Raw genomic sequence first — 19,044 nt, forward strand, 5'->3', positions numbered from 1 at the left:
AAAGCATATTGCAACAATCCTGCGGTAGTAATTCAAAAGTGATATGATGTAAAAGTGTTAAAAATTAAAAAAGTGAACATACTCTCTCATTCGGTCAAATCCTCTTTCCTATATTTGGTTTTGGGTCTCAAAATGACGACTTTAAAAAAAAAAAATCAAAACACGTTTATGCCATTTTCTCATGTAGAAAAGCAGTTGTAATTTTGCGCTTTCTACGTCTATCTTATCAAGTTGAAATAGCAAGTTGAAAACATGTCTTTTACCGACAACTGTTTGTTTATAACAATCGAAAAAGTTATTTTTCGATTTTTTTTATAAACAAACCCAAGTAGAAGTATTAGTCTATGCACATTGTGCCTTATGGTTAGTTCAACATTCCCCTCAACGTACCCTGAAAGTTTCAAATTAGTGTTCTAAGTCGTTCCTGAGATATTGCTGAAACCTTTTGAGTTTATTTTTTTTCAGTTTTCTTTAAGTTATTTTTCAGTTTTCTTGCTCTGCTACAAAATACATAATTAATAACATTCCACCTTTTGAACTACTTCAGGTGAACGGTGTTATTTTGTGAAAATTTTAATACCCTCAACTTGTACTCATCTAAAATGTATTCATCTAATGTCTAATGTACTATGTACTCATCTAAAATGTACTGATCTCTTCTAAAAATCTATTAAAAGGAAGAAAAATTCTTTCGTGAATACTAATTTTGATGCTTTGTAATAACTATGTAAACGAAGCTTTTAAAAACCTAGGAAGCGACCTCAAATGACATTATTAATCAGTAGGTGCATAACCTCAACTTTTGGGGCAGATCTTTAAAATTTATACCGAGTAGCATGCTGCCTTTCGAATTACCTTGATCGAATGGCAAATTACATAAAAACAGGATTTTTCAAGCTGCAAAAATAGTGATTTGTGTTTAAATTGTTGACAACAAGTGAGTCTTTACGAAAATACTACAAAAAAATGTACTCTGTGGTGCTATTTGAGAAACTTAAGACTAGACAAAATTAAATATACTCCGAAGTATAATGAGTGTGACTAATAAGTAATAATCATGCCTATAAAAAGTTAGAGGGCAGGGATTAATTTCGGCTCTAAGGAGCAGCGCTGTTCTTATTCTCAAAAATTAATTAGTCTAAAACTATTTTATGAAACAATCTTTTTATATTATATTTTGTATTAACAAAATATATTTCTATTAATATTCTTGTTATCAACAGTATATTTAACGTAAACCTTTTGGCTTATTTGAGTTTTCCAGTTTTGAGTTTAGTTTTCAGCGAAGAAAGGTGTAGTTTCAGGGAAGAGAGCAAGAGCGGATCCAGGATTTTTGTTCGGGGGGGGGGGGGGGTTTACTAATTTGTGACTCGGTTTTTGACTAATTTTACTCATTTTTACTAAGGTTTTACTATTTTTCAACTCGGTCAAAAATTTCGGGGGGGGGGGGTTCAAATCGGGTAAACCCCCCCCCCTGGATACGGCCCTGGAAGAAAGGATACTTCAACTTACGACTTTTAGTAACGAAAAAGTCATCCAAGTGAGTAGATTCACTTAGCTATTGGCATTATTAGGAAATATGGTGAATACAACAAAGATATATCAGTGGAGTAGCCAGAATACCAGATGTTTTCACAGTTGAAAAAAGTTTGGAAGAATAGGATGATCAGTCTGTGAACCAAGACTAAAATACTTGAAGCTACGGTAATGACTGTGGTCAAGCATGATTTTGAAACGTGGGCGGATCGAAACGCTAATGAGTATTTCTAAAATATTTCTCATAGGAATTGTCTAGAATTAGTTTTAGGTAACCGTTTGACAGATCGTATGTAAAACAACAAGCTGCACGGAAAATGTGACCCCATCCCACTTTTTAGGTCTGTAATGAAAATAAGATTGAGATGGCTAGGACACATTTTACGGACGAAAGATGAGAGATTGACCCGGGCAGTACTTTTTGGTCATCCATCTGTGGCCAAACGAAAAGTAGGTCTTCTCCAAATGGGATTAGAAGATGTTATAAGGATAGATTTAAAGGAAATTGGAACTCGACGGCAGGGCCTAAAGAGTGAAGCTTTGAGTTGATTGGAGTATAGAACGACCACACATAGTTGTGTCTGTCCTCAGGTGACTTGGTGCTGCAGTGAATTGTTAGAAGTAGTGGCAGTATTAATTAACACCGGTTTGAGCAAAATAACTAGTCCCCCAGGCAACTGATTCCTAGCGTAAGATTTGATAACCCCAGTTCCAGTCGAAGTGGCAGTGGAGAGGGGAAGATAAAAATAAATTACGTAAGACACCCATTGATACTTGCTATCAAAACAATTGAGTCGATTATTTCAAGTGGTTTAGAAGCAAACATACTTACTTGGCAGAATAGAGTCTTTATCTTTAAGCAGCGCAGATAATTTGATCTGTACTTCCTGTAAATTTGCTTTCAGAGAATGCTCAACTTCTACCCTTTGATCCAAAGTAACTTCATTTTTCAGCAAAATCCTCTGTATTTGTTCTAAGGCATGTTGTGAGTCACTGTATTTTTTCTCCAAGTTAGATATTTCTTCTGCGCGTTTGAAACTGAGAGAGAGAAGACTAACAATTCTCACTTCATTACTTTTTTTCCAATTGTAAGTAAATCCACTATTTAAATGAGAAAAAACACTTGAAATTCTTGTAACGAACGTAATCTGGTCATCTGTCAAAACCAGGCATAGGCCCAAATAGTTTATTTATAATATAATATCTAACGTAGTATAATTTCACGTAATATATTATCGGACTCACTTTTTACAGAAAGATTCCGGATTACCTGATACATAGCTGAAAGACTCGCCATGGAAAACTTAAGCCAAAAAAACTATCCAAAGCAAAACTTGTGTTGGCCAAGTTTTATATATATACATATATAAATATATATATATATATACATATCTGTGTTGTCACTTATACCGCATTTCGCGGCATTACGCAGCGATTCTGAGAGAAATGCTGCATAAAATTTTGATCATGCCGCACGCCGCGACTATGCCGCGAAATGGCTTTTTATGCCGCATTTGTTCCCGTATGTAAAATTTGTCCAACTTAAAGTTTCTTATCTTTCGCAAATGATTTTGTTGCATAAAATGAGAATTTCAAAGACGCGCCCGACTCGTATCGTGGAAGTCAACTACGGACCTTAATTAATGACCCGTCGGCGGTCGGAAGCTTGTCACCTGGGAGGCCAGTGTGGTCGACGGGGGTTGAGGTATTTTTGCGGGTTTGGCGAAACTTTGACGTTTGAGTTTCTCAGTTCATCTCATGACTTCATGACCTCTGTCAGCTCAGCCCAAGTGTTTTCAAGTTAGCAATAAGGACAGACATACTTGTCTTATTTCACAAGATTGTCTGATGGTATTGATGGTAAGTAGTAACTATATTTAAGTAGCCTAGGTGTCGTAAGATCCGTTATTAGCTAAAATGTGGGGAGGGGGGGGGGCGTATTTATCGACTGGCTGGTCATTTTTACCGACTGTTTTAGGCAAAAAAAATCTAATATTATTCAGAAAAAACGACTGAGTTGACAAAAATTCGGCTGATTTTAAGAAAAATCTACTGTTTCCAAGTAAAAAATTGACTGTTTTCACGAAAAATAGAGGCGCGGCGCGTTGACTTGGCTACTTTTTAACGCCGGGCCGACAAAATTTGGGGGGGGGGGGCACCTCCCGCCAAGTCGTTATGGCCCAGAATGTAATCAGGACAGAAAAAGTTTATTTAGCCAAAAAGTACAAGCCTATCCTAGGGGGTGGGCGGCTTCTATGATCTGTTTTCTGTTTACCAAAATGCGTGTTTTAACTAGTTGCCAGCTCGGTACTTCATCATTTCAAAATTCGAATTCATCATGAGAGAGGTGTCAACGAGACATCAACGAGAGGTGTAGTTCTTACCGAAAGTTTTGAAAGCCCGATTCTCACTAGAAGAGATCATCAAAATCACGATGATGAAACAGCTAAGAAATATAATTTTTTTCAAAATTAGCAATTTCCTTGTTAGCACTTGTCGACTGTGTCCAGCTTTTCTACTCTCCGACGCGGCTGGCTGGACGCATTATATCTGATGACTGAATGTGCCTCTGTGAAAGTGAAAATCAAGACCAAAGGTTCTATGGGATCCCAAAGATTCAATATTTAATCCAGACATTGGGTTTTGTCTTCGCTAGATCCAGTCTTCGCCAGCCTCCTTGAACATTTTTACTCTTAAAGATCTAGAAACAGATTAAAACCAAATGGCTAATCCTCTGAGAAAACCAATTTCAGATTTGGATTCAGCATGTGTGTTTACCTCTGTAAGTCATATCTATTTTGACGATACCGATCGAAACGATCCAGCCTTCTGCCAATTTTCCGGTTTCGCCGAAATTCCGGAGCTACTTGTCTGGCGAAAAATTGAAGCTCAGAAACGAATTTAGCGTATCTCCTTACTCCTATTTCCAGCATCTACTCAACTTCAAATAAAAAATATACGCAGAACAAATTATCAGGTTTCAGCCGGATTCCGGACGAAATATATGTCCGGCTAAAAAACGATTGTCATATACGATTTCAGCATGCTCTCCTACCCCGAAATCGAACCTCTTATCAACTTCAAATAAAACGTTTACTTTTAACAAACTTTCCAGTTTTGGCCGGATTCCGGGCGAACAACTTGTCCGGCAAGAAGATGGTTCGCATTGCCGTTTTCAGAATGTTTTCTTACCCCATAATCGACTATCTCAGTAGCTGTTTAAAAATATTTTGTCCGTCCCTTAATTTGAATCCCCACCCCTAAGTCTAGGGCTACAGAGCCCATCTACGAACTCGACTTTTCCTTTGACCCACAGGATCCTCCCATCGAGTTTCATCAAAATATCTCAGTCCCTTCGACAGTTATCTTGCTTAGGCTACAGACGGACAACTTTTGCAATGTCATAGGTATCCCTCCACTTACGTTTTGGGATCCCGACAAGAAAAACAAAAGAAGTCCAAAACGGATGATAGTTGACCAGGCATCCAAAATGAACAAGACCAAAAGTTTCTATGGAATCCCAAAATTTAATCTGTGATCCAAACAATTGGCTCATGTAGGTATCCGTTCTTCACCGGACTCCTTAAAGTTGAACTGAAAAGCAAATTTTTGTATGTGTATTTTAAGTGAATACAATGCAATATTGGATTGTGTTAAGAGGAGTTTTTGGCATTTTTACTGTTTTCTCTAGCATGATGTTCAGAATATTTAAGGCCTTGCTCACAGCGCAAAGATCTACTATTACGCGGAAACTTTGAACCTCAATACAAACTCGGCTTTTCAGTGGCCCAATCAAATGAGCTTGGTTAACACTGCTCAGTGCGTGAACACCTATTTGTCATAAATCGTTTTCGTCAAGCATGCAACACAGCTACTAGCTGTAGAGGTACCCCAAATCTGACAGGGAATATCACTGTATGGAATTTTATTAATCGCGAATATATTCAAGTAATGCATACAACGGATATTTCAGCCCTTCTTGGCAAGGGTCCTCGTCTGGCTGTCAAACTTCATGATCAACCTTAGGGAAGGATACTTTCTCTGAATAGGATCGTAATTGACGTATCCGTTTAATTTGTTGCTTGAATATATGTGTCTAAGTCAACATGGGCCCAAGTTCTAGCAACCAAGTAACGCATTTTCATTTGGTCTTTCAGCCCTTTTCGGTAAACAAATTTTACTATCCAGATTTGGAAACAGAATTGTTCATTGAGTGGTTTTTGTTGTTGTGTGTGTTATTTTGTACGCTCTCTATTTCTTTCCTTTGATTTCTCCACTATCTTAAACCTAGAGAGTGGGTCATAAATAGTATTATTATACGACAATAGTTGGGGTTTTGCAGATACCATGGTATTCGATATACGGTCTAAAGTCGTTTCTGTAGCTACCGTAGTATCCGATACCACGGTCAAAAGGCGTTTAAGCAGTTGTCGTGGTATCTGGCCTGCTACCGCGGTAACTGATATTCAGATATCGCGGTCCGACCGTGGTATCTGCTCGTGGTATCTGAAAAGTCATCTCATTTTCATCAAATTTTGTCAAATTGGTGAGAAAGAAGTTCAGCACTTAGTTATGTAATTAGATATCAGTTTTTCTTTTGGTATGACTTTTAAAAAGTGCAATTTCGGTAATATAATAGTCGTTTTTGCAGTGGACCGTATATCAGATATCACGGTAACTGCAAAACGACTAACTGTAGATCCGCAGTTACCGTGGTGACAGGGGTATCAGCAAAAACGCAACATATGTGTGTTTACGTCATATTTACTGTGATTTGACGTCATATCTGCTTTGATGAAACGTATCAAAACTTCCTGCCTTACTTCTGCCAAATTTCTGACTTCAGCCGGATTCCCGGCGAAGGATTTATCCGGAAAGAACAAAGGGTTCTCAGCAGGCTGGCGCTGGAAGAACTTAAACTAATGCAGGTTCGTTTCTTTCACCAGCAAGTCAATCCATGAAAGAAAGGACATAATAGCTAAATATTTCTCTTGTTTATAGACCAAACGTGTTACAACATATTGGTAGAAGTGATAGATATCGATCAGGAATATGAGGACGGTGATAAAGACTCGGACGATAGTGAACCCTCCAACAAAAAACCGGGGATCACAAAGAAAAGGTCAGACCAAAGATACAAGACTTAGTGAGAAAGAGAATCTGACTTTAATGAATGGTCACGAAAAGGAAAGATGCAGACCGGTCAAAACAGTGGATATTTAGCTCACTGTCTTTGCTGCAAAAAGGATTTCGTTTGTAAAAAAGGGAAACACGACACAAAAAGGCACAAACAGACCAAAGCTCACGAAGAAAATAAAAAAGCGTGGATAACTTCGTCTTCTAAGACCATGGCATTGAGTCTTCATTTTTCTGGTGATTCAAAAATCGAAAGAGTGGCCACTTTTGAAGCGAAGCTAGTGACATTTCTCGTTGAGCACGATCTACCCTATTCGTTATTGGAAACTTGTGAAAAGTATGCCAGGCCCAGATCTTCTAAGCCAGGCCACTCTTGGTAGAACTAAAGCAACTAATATTGCTTGACAAGCGTTGGACCCTCATTTTCATTAAAAGCTTCTTGAAAACCTGAAAACGAATCTTTTCTCCGTAGTAATTGACGAGACCACAGATTCATCTGTAGCCAAACAACTTGCTGTTTGTGTCAGCTTTTGTGACGAAGTAACGAATGTGCAGGTAGATTTGCTCGCTCTTGTCGAATGCAGCGACGAATCAGCATCTGGTCTATTCAATCAGCTAGTGAAGGTGATGGATGATGTCAAGAAGGCGGGTTTTCCTCTAAAAAACTGGGTCGGATTCTGCTCTGACACAACGAATGCTATGATGGGGATAAACCACTCAGTCAAAACACTTGTTGAAGGGAAATATCCCTGGGTTACAGTTGTGAAATGTAGCTGCCATCTGTGTGCCCTAGTTGCAAGTCTTGCTTACAAAAAAACTGTCCAAGAGCCTCGAAGATCTATGTCGGACTGTGTGTAATCACTTCAGGCATAGTGCAAAACGCCAAGATGCATATAGGAAGGAATTTCAAGTCTTTACTCAAGTGGAACAGCACAGATTCCTTGCTTTGGCTCCAACACGCTGGTTGTCGTTTCAAAACTGTGTACGTCGTATTCTCGAACAGTGGGATACTCTTACGTTGTACTGGGACTCGTTGGTACTTGATGATCCCTCGCATGCTAATGATCATGTAAGAATGACACTAAACAACCCATACTCGAGGGTTATGATGTTTTTTGTCGAGTGCCTGCTAGGAGAGCTGAATGAGTTTAACACCATCTTCCAGTCTGAAAAACCCCTATTCACCTTATCAAAACTCAGGTGGAAAAACTTCTTCGCGCAATAGCCATGAACTTTATGAAGCCTTCATATGTTAGAACAGTCAACCCTTTTGACATCAATCGGCATGACGAAGTGAACTATCTTCCCGACGAAAATGTCTATATCGGCTACAAAGAGTACGATTTCCTTGTGGGGCTCGAAACGAGAGTAGTTACCAGCCCTTTTGTAGCGGAAAGTCTCCGAATTCGTTGCTCCGCGAGGGATTTCTTCGTCGAAGCTGTTCAACAAATTCTTGACCATTTTCCATTCTCTGAAAATATCTACGAGCTAGTACACTTGCTTACCCCAAGCTCTAGTTATGAACTGAAAATTCCCAGTCTTCGTCAGTTCTTCGACTACTACGATTCTGTGCTTTGGAATAAAGCAAAGCTAGAGCAGGAATGTCGGTCTATACCAAGTGTAGCTCTACCTAGTACTGTCGATCTTCCTGACGTAGATGACATGGAAATTGTCGTTTACTGGCACCACATCTTGCAAACGAAGTCACCAAATGGTAGTCGGATGTTCCCAAATATCGGGAAAATGGTTCAGTACTTTTTCTCACTCCCTTTCTCAAACGTTATTGCCGAGCTCAAGTTTGCTCAAGGAAGTGAATACTGATAAGCGAAACCGACTGAGTGCAGTGATTCTTTCGGCAACACTGAAAACTAAGTGTGGTCTTAAGCACAATTCAAAAGGAGGGGTTGACTCGGGCAAGTCAGTGCTAGAGCTAGAACCCGGACTAGTCAAGCGTGTACTCAAAGTGAAGGATAGTGCCTCTTCTCGTGACTGTAACGTTTTGAACCAAAGCATTGTGTATGGTCTGGCCAAAGATATTGTTTGTGACACACGTGAACAGTCCGATTCCGATTAATCTTGTCTGTTTGTCTTGTATTATTTATATGAATGTTCCTTCTTGAAGCTTTTGATATTGATTTTGATTAAACATAGATTGAAAAAGGTTGAGAAACGATAATCAATTAGCCTATCAATTACTCTATTGGATGGAGTTGAAAGACCAAGGGAAAATCCCTTTTAATTCCATCACTATTCACTTAATATTTATGCGATTTTCTCACTGTGGAATTTCCTCGCTGTGGTACCTTTGCACTTTTACCTCTGTTGCTTGCTTTACGAAAACGATGAACGACAAATTTCTATTCACGGACTGACCTGACCGTGCTTACCTTTGACCGCTGAAAAAAAGGACAGACAGCACGTGTTTTCTCAAATTTATGACATCTTCACCACACTTCACTTGACACTGAATCAACATTCATATTAAAGCGAGATTTTTTACCCATTCTCTCTCAAAAATACAAAACACAGCTTTTCCGAGAATTTTGGGCATGCCGCGGTTTTTACCGCATTTTGGTTCAAGGATGCCGCGGATATGCCGCTTTTTGACGAGGCCGGCATCGCTCCGCGGCGCGGAGCGATGCCGGCCTCGTCAAAAAGCGGCCGACCTCACCTCTCACCGTCAAAAAGCGGCGCGACCTCACCTCTCGGTTCCTTTTACGTTTCATTTGAGATGGTTCTATCTCTCACATATATGGTGTTCTGTCTCAAAAGACGGTGTATATTTTCTTTTTCCTTTTAATTTCCTGTGTATCTTATTGAAAGTAAAAATATAAGCACTATATTTGTACCGTCCTCACTGTCTTTTTTCGAAAGGCTTTTTCTGTTTCCGTCTATTTTCAGGTTTTTTTCAGTCAATTTTCAGTTCAGTTTCAGTCAGTTTTCAGTTCAGTTCAGTTTGAAATGCAATTTTTGTTTGAAATGAAAAGACAGCGTTGAGTATGAAATTATTTCCATCGTTAGAATATGGTGAGTGATATAATAGCTGAACCATCATAGGATGCAGCACGGGAATCATGCAATTCAAGGAAACGACGACGGGCAGAGAATTCAAAGCACCTTTCCTAGCGTATGTGCCTGTTCAAAGGACATTCATTCTTGATAGATTTTTAACAAGTAAAATTCAAAGTATTTTAGTATTGTGTGTACTAGTTGGGTCGAAACAGTATAAATACTGGTACATTTACTTTACAATAGCAACTTATTAATAAAGGTAATAACAGAAGTAGTGCACTTAGTTGATGTTGTCTCCCAAATGGAAAAACGTTCCTTTAATTTAACTAAAACTGAAAACAATTTTTCCCAGCCTTTTGAACTCTCTTTTTGGTTTTCCATTACATTTTCAGAATTAATAAGTATCTATTTTCACCAAAAACCTGCTTAAAACCATAAAGCACCGTAAAAAAGCAATATATCTTAGATAATTGATCGAAAAAACTCAACTTTCAAGTACTCTTTCCGCCCGTTATAAAATCTAAAACGGACGGAAAGAAAAACAACAATACCTGTCTTGAGCTATCTCATTCTGTAGAATAGTTAAGCCACTTTGCAGTGAAGTGATTGTCATTTTATCCTCTGGTGTACTTCGTGCAATTTCGCTATGCAACTTCATTATTTCGGCTTTTGCTTCTTGTAGCTCAACCAGAGCCCTTTGCATGAGAGTTTCTAAAGCCTGTTGCTTGTTTGTTTGTGAAGAGAGCTCCTGGCGAAGATGACGTACTTCTTCCATGAGTGTTGATATTACTTCTTCTTTATCATGGTTTGAGTGATGATGAGGGAAGGGCATCTGATTTCTAAAACTTGGACGAAGTTGATCCTGCTTAAAGGAAAATCAAATAAGAAAATGGCGCAAAGAGAACAAAGCATTTACCGCATTGGGAGCGTATGCAGGATTCTATCCCTAAGGAGGAGGGGGCTGAGCTAATAAAAGTGAAAAAAGTATGTGGAAATTATAAGGAAAACAGAAATTACGAAATCTGGATATTTCTGATAAGAAGGGTTGAAGAACCTTCCGTATTAGTGCCTATTTTTTTTCTCTCGCTTTTTTTTAAAGAATCCACTAAGAATCAAACAAGGTGACAAGTCTCTAACTTCTTTTACCTTCTATTATATGCCATTTACAGGGTGCTCGGGATCTGGTGTAGTTTGATACAGCATGAATGGCTATAGTCACGGTTTTCAAGAACAAGTGAGACAGCGAGAATACATTCAATTGTAAGAGACGATAACTAATATGACAGAAGGTAATGTAACAGCTTTATCCAATTTCAGACACGATTCTACTTTCCACGTTAAAGCACCTGGAAATTTACAGGCATACTTAAACTAAGAAGAAGACAAAAATATATTTCGTTATAATTATTGTGAAGAACGTGGTCTTTGCATGGAGTTAGCGCAAATAATCAGAGAGCCTTAGGGATGAAGTTAAAAGGAGAGAGGAATTTAGAAAAAGTAGGGTAGAAATGAGCATCAAATCCCCCTTGATTCTTGAAATATTTTTGTTTTTACTAAGTCTGTAACATTGATGCTAAGGGGGGTGATATCGCCTGTTATTACAGACAATTTGTTTCTATGTAAACAAAAACATGTCGTATTCAAATGGTGGACTTTTCCCAGGAGTGTTTTATCGAACCTATGGTGACGCCATGACATCAAGAAGAGGATGTGGTTAGAAAACAAGCGACAATGAGAATCCATATATCGAAGCCTGCTACGTGCCGAGTGCCGGGCCGCCGGGCTCCCGGTAATATACATATACAAGTATATATTTTCTCTTTAAACGAGCAATAATTGTGTATTATGTATTTTTTCTCAAAAACAGCTCCATATCTTTTCGGGAGAATTTGTATCCTCGGATATTCAGGCCTAAACAGTAATCTATATAGATTAGAAGTTGAAGAAAATTCGTTAAAGCGTTAATTTAGGAAGACAGATTCATGTGAGTGGCGTAATATTTATGAATACATTCGAAAAGCATACATACGTCATATTTGCCTCAGTAGTGGTTGTATCGTTTTTAGTGTCTATGATACAGGTAAAATTACACAGGAAACTTACTAATGAAAAGAAAAATCATATGAAAATGGCGTCATATTTATGAGTACATTTCAAAAAAAAAAATTTCATCATCCCCCCCCCCAGAAGTAAACATGTTGTTTTGAAAAATGCGACAATAAGGAGTATAACGAATTAGAAACGATAGCGAAAAAGTTCCGCTGTAACTGACCCCCCATGTAACTGAATCCTCGTGTAACTGAACCCCCGTGCAACCAAACCCAATTTAGCTGGACTCTCGTGCACTTCAAACCCCGTGCAACTGAACCCAGTGCAATTGCACCCTCGTGCAACCTAACCCCTATACTCAGTTTCTCAGTATTCTGGAAATGTGAGGTAACATAATGGGGTAAAACACAAATTAGAATCTTTAAATATTCCACCTTGTAGAAATTGTTTATATTTTAAAGTCATTAAATAAATGCCTTTCAAGATGATTCATAAAGAAGCTCTGTTTTGTTGTCTACACTGATAGACTCCAATATATGAATTTGAGAGAGACTTTCAAGGAACAGGTAAATACTAAAATGAAGAGTTTAAAATTTGACAATATAGAAGATGAATTGAATAATTTTAGGAAAATTTTTTGTGAAGTTGCTGATGGTGCCTTAGGGAAGAAAGTTATTAGCGCAGATAGGAATATTAGTAAAAATAGTTTATGATTAATAGAGAGGAGGGGCATGTACTAGAATTATATGATCATATGAAAATAAGAGGCACGTTAATAAATTGAAAGGGAATATTCAATCTGAACTTATCCCTGTTAAAGATATGAAGGGGCCCTGAAAAGGGGCCCGTCATCGCATCAGTAGAAGTGGTATTAGCAGTAATTTGCTATGTGGAAGTTTGCCTCCCCCCTGCAAACCCGAGTTTGCCCCCCCCCCCAAACCTGAAATTTAGTTTCTTCAGAATCTTATCAAAAATATGATAAGCCTACATAATTCAACCATCCCGAGAAAGGGGTAAGTTTTCTTTAGCAGGCCTATATATATTTGGCTCTACGGTACTATACGGCTCATTTTCATTTTTCATTTCACTTGATGTTTCACCGATGTCATTTTCACCTGATTTGGGAAGATTGGCTAAGCTTTGCCCCCTCCCCCCCCCCCCCAAGGAGTTTAACGAAATTATGCGACTCCCCCTTTTCAACATAATAAATCCAATATGTAAACAATGAAAAAATTGTATGAACAACAGCCGTTATCCAAGGGTTATGGGGAGTCTTGTCATCCCCAGAGGCATAGTTATTAAACTTGTCAGCTATGTTGAGCAGAATGGCTATCTTGAAATTTTGATTGGGTGCCTTTAGGGGGAGGGCGAAGAAAGGGGCAGTGGGAGTGGCCTGGTGCCCTATAATTACTATGGTTTAGTTTCCCCAAATGACTGCCATAAAACTCTCCATTGGTGGACAAATAAGATAAGTTCAAGCTGCACGGTAATTGGAACTTACTAGCGATGCAAAACTAAACTTATTCCTGGCTCCCTGTCTAAGTCTTAACTACTTAAGAAACACGACAAAAAAAAAGTAGTAAGTACATGGAATAATATTGTATCAGATTCACGCAGCGAGCATTCACGCAGAGAGGTTCTCCGTACCGAGTGAATGAATTCGTTAAAAAAAAAAAATCGCAGTGTTATACTGAAAGAATACTATACCAAAATTTCACAGTGTTATACTGAAAGGATACTGCAAGCTGGATTTTGGAGAATTTGCATTTTGACGAAAGTGGGCTCCGAGTGATAACTGGATCTATTACATAAAAGCGGCCCTTGGGTGTAAGTCTCACTCAATGCCTTTCTAGTTTTGTTTAGGCAGTGTTGTATTAATTGGTAGCAAAATATCAGTGACAAAGGATCAGTTTAATCGCCGTATGGACGAACTTAAACGATTGGTTTTGAAGATCTAGCTTGAAAATAAAATACTGACAACAGAAACAAAATTGCTCAAGACTGAGCTGTTTCATGTCAAGACTACGGTCCTGTAATCAGAGATGTAAGCTCAAAGAAACAATATTCTTATTCGTGGTGTTGAAGCTCCTCTAGGACCAGAAAATGTCCGAGAAACTGTAGTGACATTTTTTCAGTCTAAGCTTGGAATTACAGATGCTGATCAGCTAAGTATGGGTACATTGTATCGTATTTCTAAGAAGACGGCAGTAGAAGGCTATCTTATACTCGTGACAGGGCTCCTTATATGGGCATAGAGTCCCTAGGGAGAACATGTGGTTAATGGGGTCAATGACCTCTTTTTCCCAAGGTCGATGGTCAATTTATTTGATGTTTTTCATGGATGTCAACAGTAATTTATGGATGTTTTTATGGTTTTTGTCAGTGAGAATGAAAAAACAGGAATTTTCTCACATTTATGTCTGATTTCTTGGATGTTTATGTGTCTTGGTCAATTTATTTGATTTATTTCATGGATGTCAACAGTAATTTATGTCTGTTTTTATGGTTTTTGTCAGTGAGAATGAAAAAACAGGAACTTTCTCACATTAATGTCTGTTTTATGGCTTTTGTCAGTAAGAATGGAAAAACAAGAACATTCTCACTTTCATGGATTATTGAGTCTTTAATCAAATTGTTTCCGGGCAAAGTTAATTAATGTCTGACAGATGACGTCAAGTTAATTAATGTCTTTCATGTATTTCCAAAGAGAATGTTTCCGGGGCAAAGTTTAGATCACACATGACAGATGATGTCATGATTGATTGATTGACATGAAAGGGGAATTAATTTGTTGTTTCTAAAGAGAATTGATTCACGAAAGGGAAATTAATTTGTTGTTTCTAAAGAGAACTGTCTCCGAGCGAATGTTTTGATCTTAGCGATGAAGTGATTCGCGCGCGAAAGGGTTTCTTTGTAATTTCAAATGTGTCAGCGCAGAGATGCCAAACAAAAGGAACACGCTGAAATTACGTTTAGGGATTATTTGGGGCAAAACTGTTTTAGACAGGTTATGGAATTATTTCGGCGAAACAGTTAGAGACATTTTAAAAGATGATTTAAAAGATGATTTTAGAAGAGGATTTGTGGGTGAAACTCTGTGATCGTTATAATACACAAGTTCCATTTGAACAATGTTGTGAGGTCCCCTACCCCAACCCCAAAGGGTTCCGATACCCCTACCCCAACCCCAAAGGAAGCCCCCCGTCCTCAAACGTTATCCGGATTCCCAAAGGGCCTCCGGCGCCCCAAAGGCTCCTGAGCCACCATTTTAATAATTTTTTAAGGCTTTATTATATCTTTTCAGAACAAATTATTATTTTAGGGAATTATTTCAGCGAAACAGTTAGAGACATTTTAAAAGATGATTTTTGAACAAATTTTAGAAGAGGATTTGAGGGTGAAACTCTGTGGTCGTTATAATACACAAGTTACATTGAACAGTGTCGTGAGGTCCTCTACCCCAACCCCAAAGGGTCCCCATCCCCACCACCCCAACCCCGAAGGAACCGCCCGGTCCACAACGGTCCCCCCACGCTCCCGATGAACCTCCCGGCCCTCAAGCGTCCCACATACCCTCAATGACTTTCCCGAGCCTAGTCTTTCGGTGAGTCGTATTATCTGAAAACTATGAGGATCGAGGTTTACATTGATATCTCGGACTTTTCTGAAACCGATTTCAGAGTCTTTCGGTGGTGTTTGTTGTCTGAAACCTATGATGTTTGATGTATGGATATAACTTTTTGACTTTTCTGAGCTGGATTTCTGAGCCGTTCATAGGAGTGTGTTGTCTGAAACTTATGATTTGAGATGTTTAGTTTGCAAGTTGGACTTTTCAGAGATATGATTCTTAGTCTCTCATAGGCGTTTGTTGTCTGAAACTTCTAGTTTGGGATGAATAGTTTGGTATTTCATGCTTTTCTGAGGTAAAGTTTCAGAGTATTTCGTAGGTGAATGTTGTCTGAAACTTATGATTTAGAATATGTAAATTACTATTTCAGGCTTTTCTAAGCTAGATTTCTTAGTCTTTCGTTTGTGTGTGTTGTCTGAAACCTATGATTTGGGATAGGTGGATTGCTATTTTTGACTTTTCTGAGCTGGATTTTATAAACATTCTTTGGTGTGTGTTGTCTGAAACTTATGATTTGGGATGGTTAATTTGCCATTTTTGACTTTTCTGAGTAGAATTTCTTAGCCTTTAGTAGATGAATTTTGTCTAAAACGTATGATTTTTGATGTATAAATTACTCATTCGGTCTCTTATGACTTGAAGTTCTTAGTCTTTCATAGGTTTGTCTTGTCTGCAACCTAAGATCTGGAATGTTTGTGCTTTTATGTTTTTACTTTACATAGCCAGATTTCGTAGTCTTACTTATGTGTTTGTTGTGTGAAACCTATCATGTGGATTTTGTGGATTGCTATTTTTGACCTTTCTGAGCTGGATTTCATAGCCTTTCGTAGGGATGTGTTGACTGAAACCTATGATTTGGGATGAGTGGCTTGCTTTTTGGACTTTTCAGAGCAGGATTTATTAGCCGTTCATAGGTGTGTGTTGTCTGAAACCTATGATTTGGGAGGATTAATTTGCTATTTTTGACTTTTATGAGCTAGATTTCTTATCCTTTCATAACCGTGTGCTGTCAGAAAACTATGATTTGGGAGGTGTAGTTTGCTATTTCAGGCTTTTCTGAGCTAAGGTTTCCTAGTATTTCCTAGGTGAATGTTGTCTGAAACCAATAGTTTGGGATGAGTAGCTTGCTATTTCAGGCTCTTATGAGCTAGGTTTCTTAGCCTTTCGTAGGTGTGTGTTGACTGAAACTTATGATTTGGGATATGTAATTTGCTATTTCCGACTTTACATAACCGGATTTCTTAGTCTTTCGTAGGTGTGTGGTGTCTGAAACCTATGATTTGGGATGTGTGGCTTGCTATTTTTTTAATTTTCTGAGCTGGATTTCTTAGCCTTTCGTAGCTGTGTGTTGACTGAAACCTATGATTTGGGATGGTTAATTTGCTATTTTTGACTTTTCTGAGCTAGATTTCATAGCCTTTCATAGGTGTGTGCTTTCAGAAAATTATGATTTGGGAGGTGTAGTTTGCTTTTTGGACTTTTCAGAGCTAGGATTCTTAGTCACTCATAGGCGTTTGTTGTCTGAAACTTCGAGTTTGGGATGAGTAGTTGGCTATTTCAGACTTTTCTGAGCTAAGGTTTCTTAGTATTTCGTAGGTGAATGTTGTCTGAAACTTATGATTTGGGATATGTAAATTACTATTTAGGGCTTTTCTGAGATGGATTTCTTAGTCTTTCATAGGTGTGTGGTGTCTGAAACCTATGATTTGGGATGAGTGGTTTGCTTTTTGGACTTTTCTGAGCTGGATTTTTTAACCTTTAGTAGGTGTGTGTGGACTTAAAACTATGATTTTGGATTTGTAGATTGCCATTTTTGAATTTTATTAGCTAGTTTTCTCAGACATTCATAGGTCTATGTTGTTAGAAAAATATGATTTTGGATGTGCAGTTTGCTATTAAAGTCTTTTATGAGCTAAGGTTTTATAGTATTTCGTATGTGAATGTTGTCTGAAACCAATAGTTTGGAATGAGTAGTTTGCTATTTTTGACTTTTCTGAGCTAGGTTTCTTAGTCTTTCGTTGGTTTGTGTTGACTGAAACATATGATTTAGGATTTGTAGATTGCTAATTTTGACTTTTCTGAGCTTGAGTTATTATCCTTTCATAGGTGTCTGTTGACTGAAACATATGACAGTGAATGATTGGTTTGCTGTTTCTGTATTTTCTGAGCTAGTTTTATTAGCCTTTCATAGGTATGTATTTTCAGAAAATTAAGATTTGGGATGTGTAGTTTGCTATTTGAAATTTTAAGAGCTATGATTCTTAGTCTATCATAAGCGTTTGTTGTCTGAAACTTCTAGTTTGGGATGAGTAGTTTAGCTATTTCTGACTTTTCTGAGCTAAGGTTTAATAGCCGTTCATAGGTGAATAATGACCGAAACTTATGATTTTGAATACTTAAATTTATATTTAGGTCATGTTTGAGCTAGATTTATTAGTCTTTAGTTGGCTCTTGTTGTCATAAACATAAGGTTTGGGATGGTTGGGTCGCTACTTTTGCCTTTTAATAGAAGGAGTTATTGAACATTAATATTTGATTGTAGTCTTAAACATATATTTTGTTATGACTAGATTTGTATTTTTGACTTTTCTTCTCTAGGTTTCTTAGAATTTCATAGGTGAGTGGTGTCTGAAACCAATGAGTTGGGATATGTAAATTACTATTTAGGGCTTTTCTGAGTTGAATTTCTTAGTCTTTCGTTGGTGTGTGTTGTCTGAAAACTATGATTTGGGATGTGTGGATTGCTAATTTTGACTGTTCTTAGAAGTAGTTCATAGCCTTTAATAGGTGTTTGTTGTATGAAACATTTAGTTTAGGGTGACTTGTTTGCTATTTTTGACTTTTCTGAGCTAGGTTTCTTAGCCGTTCATAGGTGAGTGTTGTCTGAAACACATGATTTTGGATATGTAAATTACTATTTCGGGCTTTTCTGAGTTGGATTTCTTAGTCCTTCAGTGGTTTGTGTTGTCTGAAACTTATGATTTGGGATGTGTGGGTTGCTATTTTTTGACTTTTCCGAACTGGATTTCTTAGCCTTTCATAGGTGAGTGCTGTCTGAAACTTATGATTTGGGAGGGTTAAGTTTCTATTTTCGGCTTTTATTAGGTAGGTTTATTAGCCTTTCATAGGTGTGTGTTGTCAGAAAATTATGATTTGGGATGTGTAGTTTGCTATTTGGACTTTTCAGAGCTAGGATTCATAGTCCATCATAGGTGTTTGGTGTCTGAAAACAATATTTTGGGATAAGTAATTTGCTATTTTAGGCTTTTCTGAGCTACATTTCTTAGACGTTCATAGGTGTGTGTTGTCTAAAACTTATCATTTGATATATTTAAATTACTGTTTTGGGCTTTTCTGAGTTGGACACTTCTAAATTTTTCCGTAGAAGATAGGTAAAGTTATACTATTATTTTGATTATTTTCCATTAAGATAAAAAGTTTCACTTTAATTCTAAATTTTCTTAAATTCAATTCCGACCTTTCTAAAAGAGATAAAAAAAAATTAAAGTTCTGTTCCAAATATTTTCACAGAAGAAAAAAACTTGAACTTCGATTATGAATTTTCTCAATGAAAATGAAACAATTTATTGATCAAATATATTTTCCCAAAATATTATAGAAATTTCCACTTCAGTTCATATTTTTTCTCACAGAAATGAAGGAAATTAAAGTTTTCTTATAAA

The 19,044-nt window shown here is 37.6% G+C and overlaps 1 protein-coding gene across 1 annotated transcript in view; it reads right to left on the reverse strand.

The window, feature by feature from the left end:
- The window catches only part of LOC148941581 (uncharacterized), a 194,480-nt gene that overhangs the window by 84,414 nt on the left and 91,022 nt on the right, over nucleotides 1-19,044 (reverse strand). The window contains exons 4-5 of the mRNA XM_089104205.1: nucleotides 10,236-10,546; nucleotides 2,369-2,574 (exon numbers count right to left, since the gene is read on the reverse strand). Coding sequence (XP_088960331.1) covers nucleotides 2,369-2,574; nucleotides 10,236-10,546 — 517 coding nt within the window. The remainder of the gene's footprint in view (nucleotides 1-2,368; nucleotides 2,575-10,235; nucleotides 10,547-19,044) is intronic.

This window comes from Artemia sp. Qi Xiang Cuo, chromosome 18, assembly GCF_049724085.1.
Source record: "Artemia sp. Qi Xiang Cuo chromosome 18, ASM4972408v1, whole genome shotgun sequence".
NCBI classification, from domain to species: domain Eukaryota; kingdom Metazoa; phylum Arthropoda; class Branchiopoda; order Anostraca; family Artemiidae; genus Artemia; species Artemia sp. Qi Xiang Cuo.